General features: G+C 33.3%; 1 protein-coding gene and 1 long non-coding RNA gene across 5 annotated transcripts in view; one reads left to right on the top strand and one right to left on the bottom strand.

Annotated features, from left to right (window-relative positions):
* The window catches only part of LOC122530860, an 81,757-nt gene extending 55,819 nt beyond the window's left edge, over nucleotides 1-25,938 (top strand). For 2 of the 4 annotated variants that reach the window (XM_043658218.1, XM_043658220.1), the window contains exons 4-10: nucleotides 13,690-13,892; nucleotides 15,704-15,987; nucleotides 17,850-18,269; nucleotides 19,271-19,459; nucleotides 21,378-21,610; nucleotides 23,492-23,613; nucleotides 24,606-25,938. In XM_043658218.1, coding sequence (XP_043514153.1) covers nucleotides 13,690-13,892; nucleotides 15,704-15,987; nucleotides 17,850-18,269; nucleotides 19,271-19,459; nucleotides 21,378-21,610; nucleotides 23,492-23,613; nucleotides 24,606-25,552 — 2,398 coding nt within the window. In that variant the 3' untranslated portion in view covers nucleotides 25,553-25,938. The remainder of the gene's footprint in view (nucleotides 1-13,689; nucleotides 13,893-15,703; nucleotides 15,988-17,849; nucleotides 18,270-19,270; nucleotides 19,460-21,377; nucleotides 21,611-23,491; nucleotides 23,614-24,605) is intronic. The other 2 variants (XM_043658219.1, XM_043658221.1) reach the window with 2 other exon arrangements.
* On the bottom strand, nucleotides 2,568-18,479 carry LOC122530866. Its single transcript, XR_006307115.1, has 3 exons — nucleotides 18,415-18,479; nucleotides 11,890-11,895; nucleotides 2,568-2,577 (listed from the first exon to the last, which is right to left on the bottom strand). It is a non-coding gene; the product is annotated as an uncharacterized LOC122530866 (long non-coding RNA).
* Nucleotides 25,939-27,356: the final 1,418 nt, after the last annotated feature.

The raw sequence follows: 27,356 nt of genomic DNA, 5'->3' as shown, positions 1-27,356 counted from the left end.
CAATCTTCCTTTTTAATTCAAAATGTTTCGAAATGATCGAGTTATTCGCTAATTTCGAAACCCCGTTTCCTCTTCCATTCGTTCTTTCCTTTACATTCCGAAATAAATCAATTTTGAGAATTTTTTAAACAGATATGTTATTAAATAAAAAATTTCAACTTTGAGGTACGTGAAATGTGACGTTTCATTTTATATTTCAATCTTCCTTTTTAATTCAAAATGTTTCGAAATGATCGAGTTATTCGCTAATTTCGAAACCCCGTTTCCTCTTCCATTCGTTCTTTCCTTTACATTCCGAAATAAATCAATTTTGAGAATTTTTTAAACAGATATGTTATTAAATAAAAAATCCCAACCTTGAGGTACATAAATTTGATGTTTCATTTCATATTTCAATTCTCTTTCCTCTTTTTTTTTAAAGTCGAAGCGTTGCGAGATGATCGAGTTACTCGCTAATTCTCGAGATTTCTTCTGTTTCCTCCTCCACTCGTTCTTTGCTTTGCACTTTAAACTGTCCCAAAATAGATGAACTTGGCGGATTATCGTGGCCTCGGTTGATCGATAAGAACCGGCAACCCGTTCCTAATTACCCGAGACGCGTGTTTCGCCCGCGAGTACCCCGCCGCACCGTAATTTCACTGCGTTGTACCGCGAGTGCAACGGTAATTTAAGATGTAACGGTGGTACACGGCTAATTGGTCAATATTTGATGTTTCCCGGAGGGGAACGGCGGCTAATTCGTACGAAGCGTTAAGAGGGGAAGCGTAAACGAGTCTTGGAAAATATTACAGCCGCTTTACCTTGATTTCCTTCGGATTATTCCCTAGCCATGGCTACGAACGAAACGAATTCTTCTTCGTCTCTTTATTATTTTTCAGATGATACCTGACGAGGAGGAAGATCGTTATGAGAGTAGATCTGCTCACTCTGGACAGTTAAAAAAAAAAAAAAAAAGAAAAAATAGGTAAAGGTGTTGAAAAAAATAGGACACCTGATACGATTATGCGCGCGGAAATATTCGCGGAAATGACAATCCCGGGGCGGTAAATACTGACCTGTTAAACGTCGAAGGAAACCGATTTCCGACGAGGAATCTCCGATTAAGCGCGGCTTCTCTGTTCTCGCCTCGAACGTTTCTTCCCTTCGAGAACTTTAGAAATCCAATTTGGGAGGTGTCAGGAATTTATTTATCGTATGAGAATACTTGGAATACAATAGTTGCTAGATGAAACAAATTTCTGTTGGAAATAATAGAAATAATACAAACGCATGTTTTTTTTTTCTTTAAATTTTTCATTATTTTGTTTGGAAATATAATTTTCAGCATTATGCGTGAACTATATTAATTTCAGGATTAATTTTGAAATAGATTTAAAAAAAAATTATTGCTTCTTCTACACCAAGTTAATTAGAATTTGTATTGAGATATTTTATGTTTAGAATTGAATGATTTAGCATTTTTACATTTATTTATTCATGCTTTATTTAAATTAATAATAATTATACCTGTAGGAAGATTTATTCATTATATAAATGGAATTCAAAATTTTCGTTTTTATAAAGGAATATTTTATATTTATCCAATAAGACGAATAATTATTATATTTTCTTTAATAATAACATGTGGTTTTTCTTTTTCTAGTTGGATTTTATTCAAAAGATTTAATAATTGAAAATTAGGTTTTTAAAAAATAAAAATTTTTTGTTTAATTTTATTATTATTTAGAACATTATTAACTATTTCTTATTCAATTCATATTATAATAAATTTATTAAATAATAAATTAATATTAAGTATAATTTATTCTTATGAAGATAAATTAATAAATTTTTGTATAATATTATTTATAATAATAATTATATTAATATTAAGAAAAATTATTTTAATTTTAATTTTATAACTTTTAATTTAAATTGATTAAAAATTTATAAATATTTTGTATATTAGGTTTTATTATAAATTTAATTTTAATGAAAATAAATTTTAGAAAAATATTAATAATTTTTTTGAAAAATTTTATTTGTAACATTCCTCAAATGACCACCGTTTTGAAAATGAACAAGTTATGACTTTTTCCAAACCCTTCAGTTTTTTAGTGGCCACCCTGTATAATATAAATATAATATATTAATAATAATATATATAATTATAATATATAATTATAATATATTAATATATTAATCACATAATATTTCACTATATAATTCATTTAGAACTGATTTCTTCAATTTCGTAGAAATATAAAATTGCACGAACTGGTTCACTAATCTAGGAATAATGCGAAACTGAAGATTGAAATATATTACGTACATAAATATTGTACTTTTAAAATTAAATCTTTTAAACTGATAATCTAAACAGAATCAAGAGAAAGTCGAAGGATTTTAAATTGAGATCTCTTTAAATTGAAAATCTCGGATCATGTTTGCCGAGGATGAAAGTTTCCAAAGGGTATAGCGAGTGGTATCGATGAATTGAAAAAAAGTACTAGGTTTTTTCTGAAACTGAAGAAAAGCTGGTTTCATTTAAAAAAGAATAAAGATTACTTTGAAATCTCGGATGCACATCCATACAGACTAAGGTTTGTGACTTCCAAGAGACTCTTTGTTTCGGAGCAAAGGAGAGGTTTGTCTCCTCACGAAACCAACTAGGTTTTATTTTAAACATTTTTTCCCATAGCGAGTAATTTAGCAGATAATTGCGTGGGACGTTTCAAATCGTTCAAATCGCTCAGTGTATGAAATCACGGTCTTCTGGTTTTCTGTGTCTCAACCTCTTCAGCGTTTATGTCGAATATATACTCTCGATGAAAAGGAATTTTTATGTTTTTAATCTGTCTATTGTAAAATTTAGGCAAAAGAATTATATATATATTTGTAATTTTAGCACATTTTATTTCAACTCAGAAGAACGAGAAGATAAAATAGAAACCAACGAAATTAAAAATTTTTCAACAGGAAACACCAAAGATTTACATTTTTCATTTTGTTACAATTACAAGCAAGTGCATTTACTGTGTTTACTCATCGCTTAGAAATAATTAAATACACCAGTGCGCGGCGTTCTCAAAATAAAACAAAACAATAACCCTCGAAGGGTTAATAAAACCAACGTGAACAATCGCTGACGTTCAAACAAGGAAAGACGTGTGCCAACTTCTCAGATTCACCACAGAATCACAAGTTTCCCATAAAAATTACCGAAGCCGGCGCACGCAGATTCGATCTGTTCACTCGTTAGAGGAATAACTGCGAAAGGCGAGATCGTGGTCTAGAACCGACTATCGCGAATGAAGATCTCGATCGCGTGACAACTATTGTTCCTATATACTGGGACTTGTTTAAACGACGGCAAATCCGCGGCGTGGGCCGCGTTTAGGCTGGTTTTTCCACCCACGTCGCGTTCCATCCGCCGATACCTTTTTAAGGTCAGTGGAACGGGCCTTGCGCAGGTGTCCAAATCGTTCTCGATTTGGACGGGTTCCTGCGTCGAATCGCGCACGATTGAGTCAGCAACAATTATGCTACGCCACTCGAGGGAGTTTCGCTGCACAGTTTTGCGAAATGACAGCTATCAGCGATTTTCTTTTGAATTTTCTTTGAAATTATACTTTTAATTATGTTACTATATAATTATATAATAATATTATATTATTATATATATGTTATATTATTTATATTATTTTATTATATTTTATTATATTATTATAATAGCATATATTATATTATATTACTATAATATTATATTATAATATTATATATGTTATATTACTTATGTTATTTTACATTTTATTATATTATTATAATAACATATGTATTATATTATATTATTATAAGAGCATATATTATATTATTATATATATGTTGTATTATTTATATTATTTTATTATATTTTATTATATTATTATAATAGCATATATGTTATTATATTACTATAATATTATATAATAATATATTATATTATTATAATAGCATATATTATATTATATTACTATAATATTATATAATAATATTATATTATATTATTATATAATGATATTACATTAATAAAATATTATATATACATTATATTATTTTATTATATTATTATATAATAATATTACATTAATTAAATATTATATTATATTATTTTATATATATATTATGTATATTATTTTACTATATTTTATTATATTATTAAAATATATATAATAATATATATTATATTATATTATTATATATAATAATATTTCTTGACGAAATCCATCGAACACTCATGGGAATTTCTATACAAAGTGCATGTGCATTCCATTTAAATACCAAACACACGCGTCAGAATTGCAAATTCTCAGAGAGAGCTTAAGAAGTTGAATTTGTAAAGGAAAGGAAAGTACAAGTGTATTTCCCTCTTCAGACGACGAATTTTCCTCTTCAGCGAGCTTTCTTTTCTCACCCTTTGTCCGCGTCACCGAAAGAACAGATTCTCGGACGTCAATTAAGCTGCATCGCGAGAAACGCGAGACGAAGGGATGAAACTCGAGAGCACGAGGGCAGAGGCTTTTAGAAACGGGATTTCCCGGCGTTGATTCCCCCGTTTGCTTCGTAATTTCCCGTTTGTTCCTCTCTTACCCTTCCTCTCCCACCCTTCCACCCGCCCGTGAGCGAAGATTGCATTTAATTGCGCGGAAACCGATCTCGATGCTCGAGGTTGCGAGCCGTGTCCCGATGATAGATCGACGATTAAAACGCGTTACGTGCGACATAATGGTTAACTCGCGATTGTTTCGCAACGATTTCGATACGCGACAACGGAGTTTCGAAGATTTCAAGTGGTTTTGATCGAACGAGCGACTATGTGTCTGGGAGAAGTTTCTCTTTTTTTTTGTTTTATTTCGTTAAGAACATTACGATCAATCCTCATTGAGGATTATAAGTAAGTAAACTGGCGTGAGTCATGTGGCATGCAGAGTAGTTACTACTACTAATGTCGATTAATGAGACACATAGATTCGGATGTTTATATAAATCTATAGTGAAGGTCCAGAGGGTAGTATCTTTGTTCGATGACCAACTCGAACAAAATTAAATTTCTGCAAATACTGACAATGAGCTAGCAACAGTCCACATAAAAGTGGACTGTGAATAGTTAGTCATCAGGGCAAGATCCAGTAGTTGGTCATCTATGGTCCTTCCTCTCCCATTTGATGACGATAACCAAATATATATAAGGAGATGCATTAGAGACATTCGATGGCATAAAACATTTTAAATCATTATAGAGACATTCTATATCGTTAAGAGCATAAAACATTCTAAATCATTATACAGACATTTTATATCGTTAAGAGCATAAAACATTCCAAGTCATTATAGAGACATTCTATATCGTTAAGAGCATGAAAAAAATATTCTAAATCANTTATAGAGACATTCTATATCGCTAAGAGCATAAAACATTCCAAGTCATTATAGAGACATTCTATATCGTTAAGAGCATGAAAAAAATATTCTAAATCATTATAGAGACATTCTATATCGCTAAGAACATGAAAAAAACATTCTAAATCATTATAGAGACATTCTATATCGCTAAGAGCATCAAACATTCTAAATCGTTATAGAGACATTCTATATCGCTAAGAGCATAAAACATTCCAAGTCATTATAGAGACATTCTATATCGTTAAGAGCATGAAAAAAATATTCTAAATCATTATAGAGACATTCTATATCGCTAAGAGCATCGAACATTCTAAATCATTATAGAGACATTCTATACCACTGAGAGCATCAAACATTCCAAATCATTATAGAGACATTCTATATCATTAAAAGCATCAAACATTCTAAATCAATTTCTACATCATATTCAAGAGTATTAGACATTCATCATATTCTAAGACATTGTAAATCATTCTGTATCATTCTATTTCATACACGACCACGACTGTAAGGGAATAAACTCTTCTAAATTGTAAGCGTGTTTGATTCCATTACACGGAATCCAACGTCTTTTTAGTCTTCGTGTGTGTACTGTAGAATCCAACAGTCGAGCGACCAAGGAGTTAGGGTGGTTACTCACGCGTGAGTTGTATCTGTTGCCGTGGTTTGATATTTCCTCTTTACTTGTGGGGATCCTGAGACCATGATGGATTGTTTCGTTACATACCAACGTGTGTTTGTGATTATTCTTAGTGTTTTTGATTGGAAGCGTTGGAGTATTTCGATGTTGGCTCGCTGTACCACAAAGTTGAATTCCGTAGGTCCAGATGGGTTTCAAGATGACTTTGTAGAGTAGTAGTTTATTTTCCAGGCTTTGATTTGATTGTCTACTCAAGAGCCAGTAATATTGTTTAACAATTAACTTGAGTTGGTTACATTTAACTTTGATATGTTGTTTCCACGTTAATCTTCTGCCGAGGTATTTAACCAAATCTTTGGTCGGAATTATTCAATTGTTATAAGTCACTGGTGGGCAAGTTTGCCTTCGTAGGGTAAATGTAACGTGCGTTGATTTATTTTCGTTTGCTTTAAATCGCCATTTGTTGAACCATTCTTCCAAGGTGTCGTGGCTTCGTTGGAGACATGTAGATGCTATTTGCGAATCTTCATGAGATGATAATAGAGCTGTATCATCCGCGAATGTTGCAGTGATTACAGGGAATATAAGAGGGGTCCAAGGACACTGTCTTGCGGAACCTCGGAATTAATAGGAAAGGTTGAGGAGTTAGCGTCTAGGCATCTCACTCTGAAGGTTCTATTAGTTAGGTATGATTGAAGTATGAAGTAGTAAGGATGAGATAGGATGTTTTTGAGTTTGTACATTAGTCCAGCGTGCCATACCTTATCAAATGCCTGTTGGATGTCTAGGAACGCTGCACAAGTATTTTTTCTTTTCTAGGTCTTGACTGATTTCATATAAATACTATTCTATTGTTGAATGCCGCTTACGAAAGTCAAACTAGTGGTCAGGGATAATCGTCAATTCTTCTAATATGGGACGGAGGTGTTTGATGAGCAATTTTTCAAATAACTTAGAAATGTTTGGCAGTAAACTGATTGGACGATATGAGCTTGCTTATGGATAAGGGTGATGATTGATAGTTTCCAAGATTTTGGGTAATTTTAGACGAAGGATTGCGTTAAATATCGATGTGTGGAATGCAATTCCTCTTTTGGGGAGATCTTTGATCGCTTTGTTATTTATTCTGGGAGAAATGAAGGGAAATTTCACGAACGCGAGATTACTGAAAACGACGTAATTGAAACAAAATGAGATAACAAATCATTGACAAGTTCTGCGATGTGATTTAATGTCGTAATGGATACCAATTGTATTTTAATTATTAATAATAATAAAATACTAATATACAGTTCTAGAATTAAAAGTTCTAGGGATAATTTACGAAAAGAATATTATAGAAGATTGGGGATATTACATACATGGAAATTTTCTTTAAAGAACAGCATATTCAATAGATTGTAAATTGTAAACGTAAGTTGATTAAGAAAGGATTAAAAATGAGATATCATTGCGGGATGAAACGTTGGTTTTCAATTTAAAGTTAAAGATTTACACGTTAGACAGATATGCACAATTCTCGCTGTAAGATAATCTATAAATCACTGGATCGACCGAAATATAAATATTTGCATATTCTTGTCGACAGTAAATAACATAACTGAATTGCAATAATGAATGGAATATGTATACCTGTATACATATGTATGTCAAATAAAATAGAATAAGGTAGATTCGGAGAATACATCCGAAACGTTCATATTTATTCATATTTACGTGCACTGTTGGTACGATGTATAATTTATTGTGTTACATTTAGCACGCAGAGCGTGATAAATGATGCAGGAAGATCCTTCAGATTTTTGAAACAGATATTGTTGCAGCAGCACAATGGAAACGGCAAGCAATATCGTTCGTATTAAAAGATGAATAATCAGAAATGTCCCTTTGAAAATATCTGGAGAATGAAGGAAACATAACAAGAACAACGAAGACAAATCATTCATAAATATTGACGAATGATCTCGTCATATTTTCTTAATAATACTAACTATTACACGCGAATGATTGGCAATAATAATCCAGAATGAATTGAACGTCGATTTTCTTACCTTTCAATAAAATATTTTTTCTAGCAGGTTCCTCAAATTTCACTACTACCAAACGTGATGCGTGATTTAATATACTTCTAATGAAATAAAATGTAAATGCTATAATTGGACTGCGGATATTTATGCGAAAAATAAAATATGCAAAAAGCATATGAATTTTACGCTCGTAAAATATGTAAATGTGCAAGAAAAATATGCACATAGATAATATACGCGAAAAGTACGTAAAATTCAACGCGGGTTGGTCGCGTATAACTATCCTCTGAATTAATAAAAAAAAAGGGTATTGAGCAGTTTTGTTTTAATTTAACGATTTATTGGCTCTAATAAATTTTGAAAAGTTACCAACAATTTTTCCTTACTCTCAGTTTTCGACGTTTGTCAATATTAACGCGCATGCTGAAAATCACAGTATGCAACAATGTATTTACATTTGTTCGAATATCACTGCGGTGCCTTGGTTATACCAATCCCAATTTATGACTGTGTACATAACCATTTACGATAGTAATCAAATACTGATTATTACGATAGATATGAAAGGAATGCTTATCGTATGTGTCTACACATCTATTAACTAAAATATAAATAACACTAAATAGTAATTATCAGAAACATTCTCAATATCCAACTATAATATAATAAATATTATTCATTTATTTATTTGAGCATAAAATTTAGAAAGTCGAACAAACAACGACGAGAAGTTAAAGTAAGCTAAATATTCACATTTCCACTTACTGTAAATGGAGTAACATGTTAACAAAAATATCATATAATATGTGTTTTGAATTCGTCTCGATGTTCTCTACAATACGGTGGCAAAAAAAAGTATGCGTTCCTATTTGTTTTATCCAAAGTGACCTTGACTTAGCTATGAAAACAAACAGTTTTCGAAATTTTTTTTTATTGATACCTTTTGTTCTAAACTTTTTTTTTCGTCAGACGGCTGTAAGTAGGAGAAAAATCTCGCGTTACAGGAAAACATCCTGCTCGTCATTACAATCAGGGGTGGCTCTGTCATCTTTGGCTGAATGTAAGAATTGTCAATCGTCGTCTATGATCAACAAACAAAGTTGAAGATCACTGGAAAAATTTAATTTAACCCTTTGCTCAAACAATGAGTCTGAACTAATTTCCTTGGTTGATCGAGCGAGCAGCTCTTACGGGGACGAAACTCGTCGTCTCTGTGTCTCACAGTTTCGTGAAATTCGCGGCATCAGTGGAAACGTTGACGAACAATTCGAAAAGAAGGAAAGATTCTGGAAAGACGATTCGCTCGGCGAGAAATATCCAAACGGAGCTGCGATAACGCCGCGGATTTTAATGGTTTTACGATTGTCCTCGCTGTGAAGGGCATTAATAATGGCCGGGAAACGGGCGGCCATTGGAAAATCCGATATCGACGACCGGTTTTCCCCGCGAAATAATGCGTTTGACTTTCTACTCGACTCGATGATACGTAGGACGCGCGGAACGTGCAAGTTGTTAATCTTTCAATTTCCCGTGCGCGCCGCGGTTCGATAAATTTTCAGCCGAGGCATCGCGGTTGCAACGCGGCGTTTCATTGTCGTTCGAAAAACGCTCCGACCGTGGGTAATTAATAGAATGATCGAGGGAGAAAACCGAGAGGTTATTTCGTGTCGTGGGACAATTTACCGGGGAGGATTCGACAGCAAATAGCGACAGGATGAAACGTGAAATGTGTACGCTGTAAAAGTATCGCACTATTTGGAGATGGTTGGACAAATTGTTTTCTAAAGTTCAATGTTGTGAGTGAGTCCTTTACAGTATATCAGCTTAATGAGTTTCACTCTAATAAAAATGATCGGTGACGGTGAATGTGCACCAAGACTGTTTGCCATTATTATTTCTATTCTTTTTATATTATATTTTATTATATTATATTATATTTTATATAATATAATATTTTATATTTTATATTATATAATATTATATTATATTTTATATTTTATATAATATAATATTTTATATTTGTACTTACATTGTAATTATTATTTATTTAAAGCGATTGTAATTATTTATTATATCAATCTCACGAAGCACACGTGTTTAGTAAAACTTGTTGAGCAAAGTATCTAAGTATACTATTTTTAAAAGTATAACAACAGTAGCTGTATCAATTATACGCAAATTAATATACTTGTGAAGAATTGAAATCAAAGTTTGCTATTATTATTTCTACTCTTGTTTTATAATATTATATTATAATATTTTATATTTGTACTTACATTGTAATTATTATTTATTTAAAGTGATTGTAATTATTTATTATATAAATATTGTTAATCTCACGAAGCACACGTGTTCCATAAAATTTGTTAAGCAAAGTATCTAAGTATACTATTTTTAAAAATATAACAACAATAGCTGTATCAATTTTACGCAAATTAATATACTCGTGAAGAATCGAAATCAAAGTTTCTTTTATGCTTTAAATTTTATGTCTGTTATATGTTTTTGCACTATTATGTGGATTCGGTATATTTCTCATGAACGCGTGGATATCTTTAGTTGTAACAAAACTGTATAACCAGAATTCAATTATTATTATTATAATTATAATATATAAATATATTATATATAATTATAGTATACAAATATATTATATATAACTATAGTATACAAATATATTATATATAACTATAGCATACAAATGTATTACATATAATTATAGTATACAAATTTATTATATATAACTATAGTATACAAATGTATTATACATAATTATAGTATACAAATTTATTATATATAATTAAAGTATACAAATGTATTATATATAATTATAGTATATAAATGTATTATATATAATTATAGTATGCAAATGTATTATATATAATTATAGTATATAAATTTATTATATATAGTTATAGTATAGAAATATGTTATATATAATTATAGTATTCAAATTTATTATATATAATTATATATATTATACAAATATATTATATATAATTATAGTATACAAATATATTATATAAATATATTACACATAATTATAATACGTGTAATATATTACTAACAGTTTCAAAAATTTTTAACAAGATCTTTGAAAAATTCCTTCCTCCCCCAAAGAAACAAGAAACGAACAAATCGAAGGAAAAATTCGAGAACTGCGCCGTGAAGAACTGCCGCGTCAAAATCCCCCCGCGGAGGTATCTTTCATTCCCACCCGACAGCGTTGTTCATGCAAAGTTACGCGAACGAAACAGGGAACAACCGTGACGGTGAGGAGTAAATCAAGGACGAAACATCATCCGATTGGAGCCAGAATTTGACTTTTTTTTTTTTTTTTTATTTCGGTGAAATCGTTTGAACGGAATGGAATTCGATAGTGGCGGGAGGGGGAGGATGAGCACAAACGTTAGTTAATCGATGGAATTCCACGATGTTCGTCGATATTCCCCGTCGCTCTGGCCGCGTCGCAATTTCACTTCTCGCCTCTCTCTTTCTTTCCGCGGTGGAGAAGTTCCATGGGGAAGAGTTTCGCATAAAAGGAACGGGACGGTGGGTGGTGGGTGGCGGGAGGAGGCGGAGAGGCGTGCACAGAGAGAAATTCCAGCGACGTCTCGCGCGTACCCGGAAGAGTTATAGCTCGGGGGACACGAAGAAACACGGCATGCATTTGCGAGTAACCGTATAATAGAGCCACGTTGTAGCGATGCCAAATAATTTCGCCGGGGTCAGCCCGAAATTTTCGAAATACAGAAACTGCGCGCCGCCTCCCGGAAGTCACTCGTCCCCCTCCTTCTCCACCTCTTTCTCCTGCCTCTTCTGGATAATATAACCTGGAGATAAGGAAAGAAACGAGGCTGCCGACCTCGTGTTTCACCGTTCAACCGGTGGCAATGAGAAAACGGGAACTCGTCGGTGGAATTTCTGGGACGAAGAGAGGAGAGAGGCATTGGAAGGCGGTGGAAGAATTCTTCAGGGGTTGATTAAGGAATTGGATTGATTGAGGAATTTTGGTGGAAACTGTTGTTTCATTGTTCTGTCGAGTGTGGCGAATTTAGTGTCGTCTCTTTTGGAATTGGATTGGCCGAAACTAGTTGCTATTTTACTACGTTACTATTTTATTTCGTTTGAATTGACGATTCAGGGTGATCGAGAAATTTTGTTTTGCTTTGTTTCTTCTCTAGTGACGGCAAACATTTTTGGTTTTAGTCTCGCGACGTTTGGTTTTCTTCTTACAATTGATGTTTAGGTGATCGAACTTGGTTCGAAGCCATTTGAATTATAATTTAAAATTATTATATTCATTAAGATTGATTTTCGTCGTAATCCGATGGAAATGAGTTCTTTCGTTGTTTCGTTGGGTAAATTTATCTGGTTGAATTTCGACGTATGTTTCTTTCTCTTTTTTCTGTAATTAAGAAATATTGTCGAGAATTATTATCTCACTGTTTCTACGAATGTGGCAAATTCAATTTTGCCTCGCAGTGTTTCCCTCTCTTTTTTGGTAATGTACGAAATTCTTACAAAATGTTTGCACGAGGTGCGGAGATATACAAATTCACTTGTATCCAGATAAAGATTTCAAACATTTTATCTCAAATAATTAAAGTATCTTGACACATTCTGAAAAAATTGAGAAACCTCTCTTGCGCTAGTAACTGGTCCGCGGACCATAACGAGTGACCAAACCGTATACAACAGTTCGTCTTCTTTTTGAATTCATTCGATACGTCACTGGATGGAAATTACCAAGAAGTAATAAATTTATCATTTGTTTTGCCTGGGTTGTATTCCAATATACTTGAAATTAGTATATTGAAATTATTTTCTCAGCGTTGGGAATATATTTCACCTTAATACTAATAATAGTAATATTTAGAAACGTAATATTCAGAATCTTGAACGGAATCTCCTTTTCCCCGAAAATCACATTTTTGAACACAGTTCTATTAAACGCCTTAACCGCTTGTGCTGGCAACCGATTGCGGACCATAACGAGTGGCCAAATCGTAATACAGTAATTCGTCGCTTTCTTTCTGAACTCGTCAATATATCACTGGATAGAAATTATTGTGAAATAACAAATTTACTATTTGTCTTGCCTGGGTTATACTTAAATATACTTAAAACTGAGAAAATATCGCAATCTTAGGCCAAATATTCTCAATCTTCGTGACGCGACTGTCATTCTAGCGGAAGAGGTTAACCCTCGCACACGCGAAAATTAACCACTTGCGCTGGCAACCGATTGCGGACCATAACGAGTGGCCAAATCGTAATACAGTAATTCGTCGCTTTCTTTCTGAACTCGTCAATATATCACTGGATAGAAATTATTGTGAAATAATAAATTTACTATTTGTCTTGCCTGGGTTATACTTAAATACATTTAAAACTGAGAAAATATCGCAATCTTAGGCCAAATATTCTCAGTCTGCGTGACGCGACTGTCATTCTAGCGGAAGAGGTTAGATACTAACAGGAAGTACATCGGCAAATGTTACCAAACGTAGTAAAATGTATTATTTTCGCGCTGACTATCACCGCAACATGGACAACGAGTTGTTACTCACTGGACACTCGGATGTGTTATATTTTCAGCTCCGAAATAGGGTACGCTGGTTCGCCGCCAAGGGAGGCACTCACCAGAGGCAGGAGCATAGATTCCGTGGACAGGCCTTTTCATCCGAGCGACTGGGTCGACGTGAACCTCGAAGTGCCGAGTACACCGAGGGCAAGTTCCGCTCTCACGAATTTAACCGTCGACACGAGCCTCTATCCGGCCGCCACCCCCACGTCCAGCTGTAAGCTCGCAATTTATCGTTCGCTCGTATTGCAGGGTGTATCCTTAACGAGTAACACGCTCGTTCCGACACGCCGGCTGATAAGGATAGTAACACCGTGTGCAGTACACGCTATCGTCCAAAAATTCCCCGGCCGTTCTCTCTTATTTTTCGGCCAACGCGTATTTCGCTCGCAAGAATTACGAACAAATCCGGTGGCAATAGTTTCGTCCATTACGTACGTGTGCAGTTCGCCCGCCGTTGATATTCGGACGCTAAATATTTGACAACCGCGGCAAGAATCGCGCAACGATAAACCGGTTTCGAAGCTTCACTTTCAAAAAGCGTCAAGTTGTTTTTATTCTATTCTAGGTATTATTCCATTCTGACGTCGTTTTATTCCAAGATTTTATTCCGATGTTTTGCCTTTTAATAAAGTAAAATAACACAGAATGAACAGCGCGTTGCTTTACACATTTTATACTTAACCGGGGGTATTCTGGTAATCTGGAAAAAATCGACTATTTTTGGGATTTTTTTCTAAGGAAACCATGATACATTTTGGTATGCAGTTTTCGCATGCAGATTTATTCGTACTTAAAGAGTATTTACGATTTTTTTTTAACGAAATTAATGAAAGTTTGTGGAAATGATATAGCCTTAGGTAAAGCATGTTTTTATTTTAAAAAGAGGTTCGAGTGATTCCGGTCCATCTGGTTATTTGAAACTAAAAAATGCATTAATAGCTATCGCGTGAACGAAGCGAAATTTCGAAAATTAAAATAATGGTAGCATTTTGAAGTTAAAATATCGATTTTTCTTGAGATTTTCGTCTTTTGGATGGTAAAAAACAAAAAAAAAGGAAGAAACATCAGATTTTGAAATCCGTGGTTCATATGATAAAGGTACAATTTGGAGGATCCGGTGAAGATCTCCTCCAAATTTTAAGTCAATCGGTCGTTTGTACAAAAATATTCATATTTACAATCAATCGAGCACGATTAAATAATAAAATAATATAAAATAAAAATAATAAAATAAAATAAAATAAAAATAATAAAATAAAATAAAATAAAAATAATAAAATAAAATAAAATAAAAATAATAAAATGAAATAAAATAAAAATAATAAAATAAAATAAAATAAAAATAAAATAATATAAAATAAAAATATTATAATAAAATAAAATAAAATAAAACTAAAATAATAAAATAATATAAAATAAAAATAATAAAATAATAGTATAACAATATAGAAATAAAATATTATAAAATTTTTTTTTATAAATTTTAAAATTTATAAAATAAATAATAATATTATAATATAAAATATTTTTTGAGAAAAACACATTTGAAACTTTGTTACCCGTTGTACAAAAATATTCATACCTATGTTGCGAGCAATACACCGTTAAATATCTTTAAATAATTAATATCTATAACTTTACTAATTTTACGAATTCAAACAAATTCTTTTACACATGCATTCTCAAAAGCATATACTTTAAGAAAATGTAAGAAAGAGAAAATTTTTTTACGCCAGATTACCAAAATATCCGCTTAATGTGAGATTAGGAGATAAAAGTGTTTCATAATTCCGTTAGCTGCATTAGAAACCCTGGATATAGAATCGAGTTGTCCGATTTAATTTTCTTGTAAATCCAGGAGGTACACTCGAAAATAAACAAGTAAAGAAACAGCGCAAAAGTAAAAGAAAAAAAAAAAAAAAAAAAAAAACGCAAAGAAAAACCTTGACAAAATTATACGTTTGTAATTGACTCTTAAATTACTGAGAAAAACTTCAGTTGAAACGAAATTCAATTGACATCCAGGTCCAAATCTGAAGGACGTGACGCCGGTCCCGCCTCCCAGGCGGCGAAAGCGAAACAAGGGCAGGCCCTTGCCGCCGAAACCGGACGAGATCTCGGCGGAAAATTCGTCGAGCGGTTCGAAACGTCACGAAACCGGCGACGAGCCGCTGTACTCGTCGGTGAGGTCGCCGAGAAGCAGCGGTGACGAGCAAGACGCGGAAGAGGAGACGAGAACGGGCAAACATCGGTCGCAGGACGACGCAGGACGCGATGGAAGTGGTGCCAAGGAGATTTACGAACACAAGGCGAGTTGAGCCACCGTCGCGGAGGATCACCATTGTAAATTCCCTCGCCGCTCGACTCGATATTCACCGGAGAATATTTATTCCCCGGGCGATTCAGCAAACAATAGAGAATCTGTGAAACAAATATCGACGCGACATTAGGAAATATTTACGGATCGCGTTGAATTGAACCAACCCGTTCGTTACCAGCGAGGGTGGGGTCGTGTAGGGGTGTGGTTTTTGTGTGTCGAAATAAAATCGAGGGATGATGGGTTCTTTTGCCCTTTCGCGATAAATGTTCGTCCCTTTGTCGCTTGCTCTCATTTTGTTTGAAATTTGGTCTTGTTGATGAGTTCGCAAGCGTTCTCTTCAAATTCGACTCGATATATTCCCTGTTTCGGTATTAATTGTTCGCGTCTTTTGAAATCGTAGTAATAGAAGTATCTTTTGATATTTCTGTTAAGTTTTTTGAATTCGTAACTGTCACGGGTTTCTCTTTTGATGAAGTTAACGTTTCTTTTTTTCTTCTTATGTTCGTCTTGAAATTCGACTTGTGCTCCAGATTCGAAAGTGTAATTGTAAAAAGATTCCAGGAAAATTCGAAGTGTATAAATATATATAAAGAGTGGCATATGAAGGGATTTATCAGGTAAAAGTTTTATGAAAAATAAAATGACGCAATTCTTATAATTTTTATAATAATTTTTACAATTACTACAATATATTCATCTATAAAAAAGAATTAGGTTTGGGATATTTTTGAAAATGGAATATGTTGTACCATTAATCGTGTGCATTGAGATAATATCAAAAAGGTGTATTTGCAATTTTCACTTCAATTGCAAGTCAATATCAAGTTGTACAAAAATAGTAATATAAGAAAACTTTGACTGCATTGAAATCGAATGGAAACTAAGAGTGTTAAGTACTGAATGTCTTTTTTCTATAGTAATTTTGATGAAATGCATCTATTTGAATTAACAAGATAAATCCCAACAGTAGTAGAAAAGTACAAGGTGTCCCATTTGAAGGAAATGTTCCACGCAATTATTTCCAAAACTATTGCAGGTTATGTGTCCATCAGAAGAAAAATACAATTTCATTCAAAAATACACCTCAAACTCTCGTAAACACGTCTTAGACTAAGATTTTTGACAATCGTAAGATATTCATCTCGAAACAAAATAAGTTTCACTCGAAACACTGTTTTCTATAATGAATAGTTTAGGAGATAATTGCGTGGAACACGCTGTTTCAAACGGAACACTTAAAATTTTATAAAAAATTTATATAAAATAAATTTAAATATAATATACTTTTGTATAATATTTTTAGAAAATTTTATATATACTATATTTTTATATATTTTTAGAAAATTTTAGAAACTTAATTTTATTATATTTAAAATTTATTATGTTATTTCTATTACATTTAAAATTTATTATGTTATTTTTATTACATTTAAAATTTATCATGTTATTTTCATTACACTTAAAATTTGTTATGTCATTTTTATTATATTTAAAATTTATCATGTTATTTTTATTACATTTAAAATTTATTATGTTATTTTTATTACATTTAAAATTTATCATGTTATTTTTATCACACTTAAAATTTATTATGTTATTTTTATTATATTTAAAATTTATCACGTTATTTTTATTACATTTAAAATTTATCATGTTATTTTTATTACATTTAAAATTTATCATGTTATTCTTATCACATTTAAAATTTATCATGTTATTTTTATTACATTTACTGTTACTTTTATCATATCTAAAATATTCTTATATTTAAAAAAATTTAAATATAATAGAAACATAAGAAGAGTTTCCTTCGCTCCAACAGCCCGGAAAGTGAATTGGACGGATTTGCAGGTGAACGGCACCGGAAGGATAATATCGAGCGACGTGGTTTCCGGCAAGAGACCCTTCGAGAGCAGCCAGCAGCATCAGCGCAACGTCCACGAGAGCGAGGAGTACGAGAGATTTGCGAGGAGCCGGACGGACAACGATTCGTCGACCCCTAATCGCGAGGAGAAGAGGCGATCGAGGGAGATCGAGAGGCAAACGAAGGATTCCTCGAGGGACCACGGGAAATCGGGCAGCAACGCGAGGCCCAAGAACTTCAGCACCGTCAGTCTGCCGAATTACGACGAGTTGGACGTGGCCAGACACCGGCCGGAAGAAAACGACGAGCACGAACAACGCCGGGACAAAACGAGGAAGGCCAGGAGACCCGTCAGAAGCAGCACCGGATCGCTTCCGGCTGAATCCTTCCTCTCGCCGTTTTCGGAGGTACACGCGACCACTCTACGAATTTTCCGGGATCGGTTGTCTTTCTCAGACACAATTCGAAGCCGCGTTCGATTCTCTCTTTGAGAATGTGCGAGCAGCTTCGAGAAATAGTCACTACATGGATTTTAACGTCGTGTATTCATACTTGATAAAAAGAAGATATACACTTTTGTTTGTAGCAATTCACTATCTCTTTTAAACGACAATGAATTTCTGTTCTTGTATATGAGAGGTTCTGGACAATCGAACGATTGAATTTAAATTCAAATTTGTTTTAATTTAAATTTGTTTCAGAGCGTATTGAAGAATTAAAAATATTTGTCATAGTAACTGTAATCAGTTTTACGTTATTTTGCTTTTTTTATCAAGATATGAGAGGTGAATTTTTTAAATGGGATAGTTAATATTTCTTCCCGAATTCGGATAAAGCGTTGAATTCTATGTAAAAAAGTATTACACCAAATAGTATTACGTCAAATACGAGACTCACCCTCTATATTTGAATTTCGATTTTTATTCATTTTTCTGTACGCTATACACGAGAGATTTTGCACAATCGGATGCTCGAATTTCAATTTAACGAGTTTGGTTTGTAATTTTTCCGAATTATAATTCTCACTTAATTTGTTACCAATACAATTGACCATTTTAATCTCAATTTCTTGAATTTTGGGCAATCGAACGAATGCTTGAAATCTCCTCGCAATTTTCTGCTTCTCTTCAGAAATGTTCTTCGAATATTTAAATTATTTCGCCGCCTCGGTTCATAGAATTTCAATGTCGTAAGCTTGACTTCCCGAAACACGCCTACCACGCCCAGCAACAGATCTCTTGATTAATCAAGACGTAGGATACACGCTTCGGTTCTTCCACTGGCTACGTTACCTCGCTACGTTAACCACATCGCGGAGGGAAGGGAGCGTCTGCAAAAACGAAAGGGTTAAATCCAGGCTGACAACGATCCTCAGTCGGATAACGAGCGAATTTATTCTAATCCACAGAAAACGAGCGTACGACTGGAGGACTACATCCCGAGGTCCGATAACCTATCGCCGTATCAGATCATGGAGAAGTTGAACCGCGGCGCGAACAGTGTGGTTAGAGACGAATTCGTGAGGTACGACTCAGATAAACCGGAGGATTGGGAGTTGGACGACGAAGTGAATCGTCAACGATGCTTCACCTTGGAGGTATGATACTAATCAATTGATACTTTTTCGGCCAAAGAGAGAGTTTCAAGGCGAGGAAAATGTTGCAACTTTACAAGAACTGACGAGTAGACGGCGGACTTTTATGCAGGATTTTAACTCGTGTTTTTGAGAATGTGATTAAAAGATTGGAATCGTGGTAGAAAGTTAGTTATAGGCGTTTTAAATGTAGAAAGCGTCGTAGCTTTGGATATATTTTGGTATATTTCTTTCGTGTCACGTAGATTTCTTTTAGCTTCGAGTTTCCTATGAACTATAAACATCTATAGTTTATTGACAAGAACCGAAAAATATGGTTAATGCGAAATATGAAAAGACTTTAATTTTTAACTCTCTTTTGTCTGTCACTGTTTACATTTTCGTACATACTGTAAATATTCTAGATAATAAATAAATTTATTTGAGACATGGCTTAATCAGTTGATACATGAATTTCAGTGCATAAGTATCCTAGAATTTGAAAGTAATAGGTAAAGAATTGCTGCATTATTTGAAGTATTGATCAATGAATTGGCATACGAGTTTCGGTATAAACAGTGTATGAATATTTTAGAATAAAGTAAAGAATTATTGTGTTAAGGACCAATCAATTGGTATATGAATTTCAATGTGAATAATACATAAATATTCTGTAGCTTAAAATCCAGAAATAAAAGAATTATTGTATTATAGTCGAAGCATTAACCAATGAATTAACTTATGAATATCAGTATGAATAATATATAAATATTCTAGAACTTGAAGTTGACGGATAAAATAGAGAATTATTTTATTACTTGTGGTATTACTTTATTACTTAGTAGCTGGTGGATAAATTTCAGCATAAATAATGCATAAATTATATCTTAATTTAAAATCAATAGATATAGTAAATAATGACCGTTTTATTTGAAGTATGGACCAATGAATTTCTGTATAAACAGTACATAAATATTCGGGAATTTACAATTAATAAATGAAGTAAAGCATCGCTGTATTATTCAATTAATTAATCCGTTAATTGGCACGTGAATTGCTACAGTATAATCAGTGCATAAATATTCTAAGAGTTAAAATCAATGAATAAATTAAAATGTTACTATATCGTTTGAGACATGTGTTGATTAATTAGTATATTAATCTATTGCACGATTGTCCTAAAATGTAAAGTTGAAAGGTAAGGTGAAGAACCACAAAAAAGATGATAAGGACAGGAAAGATCCATGTTAAACAATGACAGAAATATGATATTATGTAATAAATGTGGATTTACTTTATAAACAAATTAAAATGTTTAATGTACAATGTATAAAATGTACAACGTGATCTTATAGTAATGTTTAAAAGAATTTTTCAGTAACTTACTTTTAAAATTGTCACTTAGTGATAATGTATACTTAATATACGGTATGTAGTGTATAGTATATATAGTATATATTAAATAGTATATATATTAAATATAACTTATAAGCTATAATAATAGTAATATATAGTATATATATTAAATATATATTAAACTTAGTATATTAATATATACTTAAACGTATAGTAATTATGTTATTCGATTCTCGGTAATAAGAATGCGATATAAAATACTAATCAAGAGATTATTTAGTCAAACACATAGTAAATCCACTGAAAATTGTTATCAGCATGTATATTTCTATTAACATAATCTTAAGTATAAAATTTTTGTTTATGTCGTGAAAGATTGGAATTCATTAGAATTAATTAATTAATTAGAAACTCCAGAAACCAAACAATTAAAGGACTCTTTCTTTAGAAACATTTTTCCACGCATAACTAATTAGATTCGAAAGAGAGAAGCCTGTTGTCAAAAATTGTATTAAAATCAACGTTGATTGAAAGTCGAGAGGCTTGATAATGACAATTTGAAGACGGATACAGAACGCGAAAGAAGGATTTTCAGGATACTTCTGACGTGGACGAGGGGAGTCAAGTTCGCGAGGACGGCGAGGACGTCGTCGATTTCTCGAGAGCCAAGAGTCCAAAAGACGAAGGAAGAAGTTCATCCCCTTTGGCGAATAAAGATGTTCCAGCATTGACGATCCACTTGGAGAAGCCCGAAGCGTTTGGAAAAACAGCGTCGCCGTTCGTTGGCCAGCCAGAGTACGCCGAAGTGGATCCAAATAGGTTGGTAGAGATTATCTTATGGTACGGTGTTCCGAGGGATTAAGTGGGTTTAATTGAGGTGCCCAGATGCCGACCGTTGTAAGTCCATATTCCGTGGTCTTAACGTCCTGACCATTGTATAATCTTCTCTCGCCACTTTCTAAACTTATATCTACTGAGATAGTTTGTTCACGGTACACACACAGCCAGTATAATAATACTAGTTATTGCTCGGTAAAGTAATATATAGATTATAAGAGATAAGATTGATGAAAAAATTTGGCAGATGTTTCCTTGAAAATTATACATATACAGTAAGGAGCATAACCAATAACCACAAGTTTCATATAAATCTTTATTTATTCCTAAGAATGTAGGAGAATATTAAAAAATAAACATTAATAATGCACACAGCCAGTATAATAATATTAGTTATTGCTCGGTAAAGTAATACATAGATTATTAGAGATAAGATTAATGAAAAAATTTTGGCAGGTGTATTCCTTGAAAATTATACATACACAGCAAGGAACATAACTGAACCAATAACCACGAGTTTCGTATAAATCTTTATTTATTGGTAAGAATGTAGGAGAATATTAAAGAATAAACATTATAGTAATTTTTATCACAGTTAGAAGTAACGTACGAAATGTTTTCAATAATTAATGTCTCCTCGTTTAGACGTGGCAAAAAAAAAAAAAAAAAAGAGAAAGAGAAAATGGATTGACTCGTTTTGCACCGATTTGTAAAAGATATGTTTATGTGGACTCTTCTAGCAGTATGTTTACATGTAGTAATTACAGTTTGATATGTTTATAAAATGTTATTGTACGTCTTAGCACTTAGTTTCTTGAAATCAGTCGAACGAAAAAGCATGCAAGTGAAATAAGAATGAATATGAAGTCAGTTCCTCCAAATTGTTTAAAAATAGTCATTTCTCTTTTGAATGACGTCAAGCGAAAAATTGTAGTGTTAGTCAAGACTGCAGAGAATAAGACAAAAATACTGTAAAAGTATATTATTAAATGTTGGAAATATATTATTATTATTATTATTATTATTATTATTATTATTATTATATATTATTATATATTATTATTAGTATTATATATTATTATATATTATTATTATTATTATATAATATTATTGCAAAAAATTAGTATAAAGTATGCCAAAGCGATTTAGTGCAGTTTTGCAAGCAAGAGGATTGTGGACGAAATATTAAAAATAAATAATATATTAAATATTGCCAAGTATTGGACGTGGTGCAAAACCGAATCAACCTATTATTATTCCTAAACAACAAGATATTAATTATTGAAAAAATGTCTCATGTTACTTCTAACTGTGATAAAAATAATTATAATGTTTATTTTCTGTTTATACTTCTATATTCCCAGCAATAATCAATAATTTATACAAAATTTGTGGTTATTGGTTCAGTTATGCTCCTTACTGTATTAGCATGTAATTTTATTAACTCTCATTCCCCCGTAATATTTTATTCGTCCCTTGTTTTTTAAACTGAATTTATTTCCGTTCCCGGTATCAAATTGTTATTGTCGCAACAAGAAAGATAAATATCAAGCGTAGAAATTAGTACTACTAGTAGAATCGTCGTGTTTCTAAAATGCATTGTAAATTGTACATTATCAAAATTATTCAAAACACTGTACTCGTTTTAGTTTTCGGAAAAATGTTCAATCAGTAATTTACACGTGTGCACATCGAGGAAGAATAAAAAAAAATTATTCTGTTTGGGAGAAAGTTTATTTGCTAGTTGAAACGAACTGGCGCACGTTCATTTCGAGATAATACCGAGTCAGATAAGATGATTTGTTATTTAAATAATCGTTTTTCTACCTGCCTGATCTCTGGCTTTCTCGCTTTCTTGTGCAGATCTCACCTGAAGTATGATCCACCGAAATTGACTGACAGTTGCAGAATATCGTGTGCCCGCGAGTCGTCAGTGTCTAAAGAGCCGTTTTTCCTCGACGAGGCGAAACATCGTTCAGCTCTAGGTAAATACGAAACGAAAAAACAAAAATTGTTTCCACCTTTCGCTGCTTTGAAAAATAACCCTCGCGATAGTACGACGTTCAGTTCGGCACGATACATCAACCTGTCGATGTTCCTTTCCCTTCTACATCCTAAAAAAAGGAAAGAAAAAAGAAAAAGAAAAAGAGAACAGGTCGAATCTATCGAGTAGAATGAAGCTTCGTGAAGCTGTTCTACAATTTTTCTATGATTTTCCTGATTTTCTACATCGAGATCTTTGAAATTATTACACGGGATATGTCTTGGAAGGAATTTTAATTAACCTCTACTCTATTAAGATTCAAAGGTATTTAACGTCAATATCTTAATGGAGATCTCCGCTCGAAATTTAATTAATCGAGTATTTTGATCGAGGCTTTTTAATTGGAAATAAAAATGATAAGTTTGATGGAAAGATCCAACGACTCAGCGTTTACAATCGAAGTGTAAATCCAAAAAATTATTTCAACAATTCTATTTGAATATTTAAAGGAGACACTTAAAATCAACATTTTTATTACTACGAACTTAACTGCTAATTATCTCATAATCATAATATAGTGTTTGAATTTTAGTCATTCAGAATCTCGATGGATATCAGTTTTCCAAATCGTCCAAATTTTAAAAGTATTCCAACTATTAAATGCCATTAAAAATTTTGATGACTCTCGACATGACTTAAAATTTTGATAAAAACAAATCCAAACTTCCACCCTTGAAAAATCTCCAAAAATTGGCATTATTATCCAAATTTCCAATGAAAAGGAAATCACATTATCGACTTAGTTTCGACGATCGATATGCTCACAATGGAAACTAAACTCAATCGCTTCAAAGTGTCCACACTTCCACGCTTGAAAAATCTCCAGAAACCCGACAATAATAATCGGCATTATTATTCCAAAATCTGGACGAACGTGCAGAAAACGGCCCGATTGTCACCGGTACGTGACTTGTGAAACTTAATTCTTGTCAGGTGCGATCGGTGGGCCGACGAAACCGAAGCTAAAGCCCGGCGAATCGAGGACAACGTTCGCCAACGAGATCGGGCCGAGTGAAGACACATGCGAGTCGAAAGGCTTGCACAGCCAAGCGTCGAACCTGATCAGAACCATCTCCGAGGAGTCGTTGCCTCGCGAGATGCTCGAGGAGCAGGAGCTGGACGATTTCTTCGACGAGAAGCTCGCCAAAGACGTCCACAACAACTTGAAGAAGAGCCTGGACGACTGGAAGACGAAGACACCGCCTCCGAGTCCCGAGCCCAAAGTGAAGCCCGCCAACACGGACTCGGATCATTCGACCTTGTTGAAGGTTCTCAAGGATGAGACTGCGGAGGAGAGTAACCTAAGCTCGATGACTCCGAGTCTGACGGAGTTGGAAGCCGCTCTGTCGGACATGTTGGAGAAGGAAGACTCGCAGGAGGGATCTAAAGACGAAACTAAATCGAGCCTAACGAAGGAACAGCTGATCGCGAAGGAGATAGAACCCGAGACACTGAGCTCAGACGGTCGCGTTGGCAATGAAAATCCAGAAGACGCAGACGAGGTCGCGCATGAAATCCCAACGTCGTTGAAACAGATCCTCGAAGAGAAGAAACTTCCGTCGAGGAAGGTTTCGTTTTGCGCCTGGGAGGAATTCGATCAAGCATCGATCGATCAGGCTGATCGTTCGGTGGACGTGGCGACGAGTGTCCCTCGGTTGGACGAGGATCGAGGAGTGGACAACAAGGGCTTTTCCTTGGACGTTCCGCCGGAGAAGCCGAGCAGGTTGAACAGGAGTCTGGATGATCTCGTGGAGGACGCGAACGTTGTTCCAACGCCCCCTCGAAGGAGGAACAGGAGCCTCTGCGCGGCCAAGAAGGAGCCTGAAGTGGCGCAAAATGGCACCGTCTCCAAGCACCTCTCCAACGACAGACTTATTTAATTGTCCTAAGTGATGATCTCCGAGAGATGTTTCCAGTGGATGTAGTTACACTGTTGGTGGGATGACCGATTTAACGTGGTTGTAGATCGGAGCGTTGAGTGGCCGCGCTGATTTGATGTACACTCCGGGGATCGGATGAAACTGTTGACTTTTGCGAGTAGAAATCCATTTTGTATGAACTTGTTTGTACAGTGTGTTTCACAATCAGTGTCTCAAGGCCGTTGTCCATTTGAGAGTTCATTGCTTCTGGCCCTACTCACTGTGGTGCGGTTTAGTTGGAAACACACGAGTGTGAACGGTGACATCGTTATCATGGAGGTGAAAGAAACGTGTGCCCTCATGGTTGTCCATGATATTTTAAGAAAAAAGAAAACTCAACGTGAAAAGGAGAGTTCAATAATTTAAATTATTATATAATATTTGATGTAATTATGATGTACTACTATTTATATATAACATTTAAATTATTATATAATAGTTGTATTGTATAATATAATTATTATGTAATAATTTAATTATTTATATATAATAATTAAATTATTATATAACAGTTATGTTGTATAATATAATTATTATATAATAATTTAAATTAATAATTATGTAATTATTATAGAATTAAATATAATAAATTAACTAAAATATTTAATTATAATATTATATAATAATTTAAATTAAAAGAAATTAGTTCAGTAATTTCACTTTTTGACCTCACTTTTTTTATTATTCTCTCAGATTGTTGAACGATGCTCTCGGACAGTAACTCTCAGAACTTTTGCGAGAAATATTCTCGCGACAATATTACTCTCCAGTGGACACCTAGCTTCAGGATGTTACGACTGAGCAGTAATAAAAAAACAAGTTGAAAAGAATTTTTTCACTAAAGCCTCACGTGTTTAAAAAAGATTAAGTTTGAAAATTGATCGATGTTATATTATATTATTATTATTAGTATTGTATTGTTATTAATTATACATTGAATTAATACATATATAATATATATTATTAATAATTGAATTATATATTAAATTTATATTATATATTGAATTTATCTAACTCTAGTCGCGACGAAGAAGAACAATTAACAGAAGGTTGCTCCACGTAAAGAACATGGAATAAAATTTTTCTGAATAAATCGAATTTGAAAATTTATCAATGCTAGGACAATTTTCAGCGAGACATGTTAAAAGTCTGTCTCCTTGAAAATAACACCTGAAACTTGAATTAAAATTTTCCTCTACGTTTCTTGCGCATAGAATATCAATTATTCACGCCTGTCACGGAATTGATTTGTATCTTCAAATTCATATTTGATAAATTTTGATAATTTTCAAGCAAGTGCACTTAGTAAATTTTCGACTTTAGTGAAACAATTTCATTCTTTCTTCTTCTCACGTAGAATCACTCGATCCTCTTACTCGATTGCACATGTCCTAAGACACCCACTATAATTTATAATTACAGTTTGTACAGCAGGAGTTCACCTCTCTGTTATTGATTCTTCATTCGCATAATAAGAGTGAATAAGAGTGAAGAAAAGTTCAGGTTCGGACATTGATTAAAATTAAATATTCAAACAAACGAAGCTCTACCGTGAAAGTTGTTTATTGATCTATTGTAACTTTGAAATCACTTCAAGTTTGCGTTGCACACGAATATTTCCTCTTTATTTCAACGATCAAGTTTCAGCAATCGTTTCCCATTCGACTTGGAACTTTTAGATTAAATTCCCGGGGGGATATTTTTTATAAATTAACATTGAAATCAGCAGGAATCTATAGAATTTGTGATCTATATGTACAATTGG

The sequence above is a fragment of the Frieseomelitta varia genome, unplaced genomic scaffold, assembly GCF_011392965.1.
Source record: "Frieseomelitta varia isolate USP_RPSP 00005682 unplaced genomic scaffold, Fvar_1.2 scaffold_358, whole genome shotgun sequence".
NCBI classification, from domain to species: Eukaryota; Metazoa; Arthropoda; class Insecta; order Hymenoptera; family Apidae; genus Frieseomelitta; species Frieseomelitta varia.
Note: the sequence above shows the minus strand (reverse complement) of the source record. Positions and strands in the feature narration are given on the sequence as shown.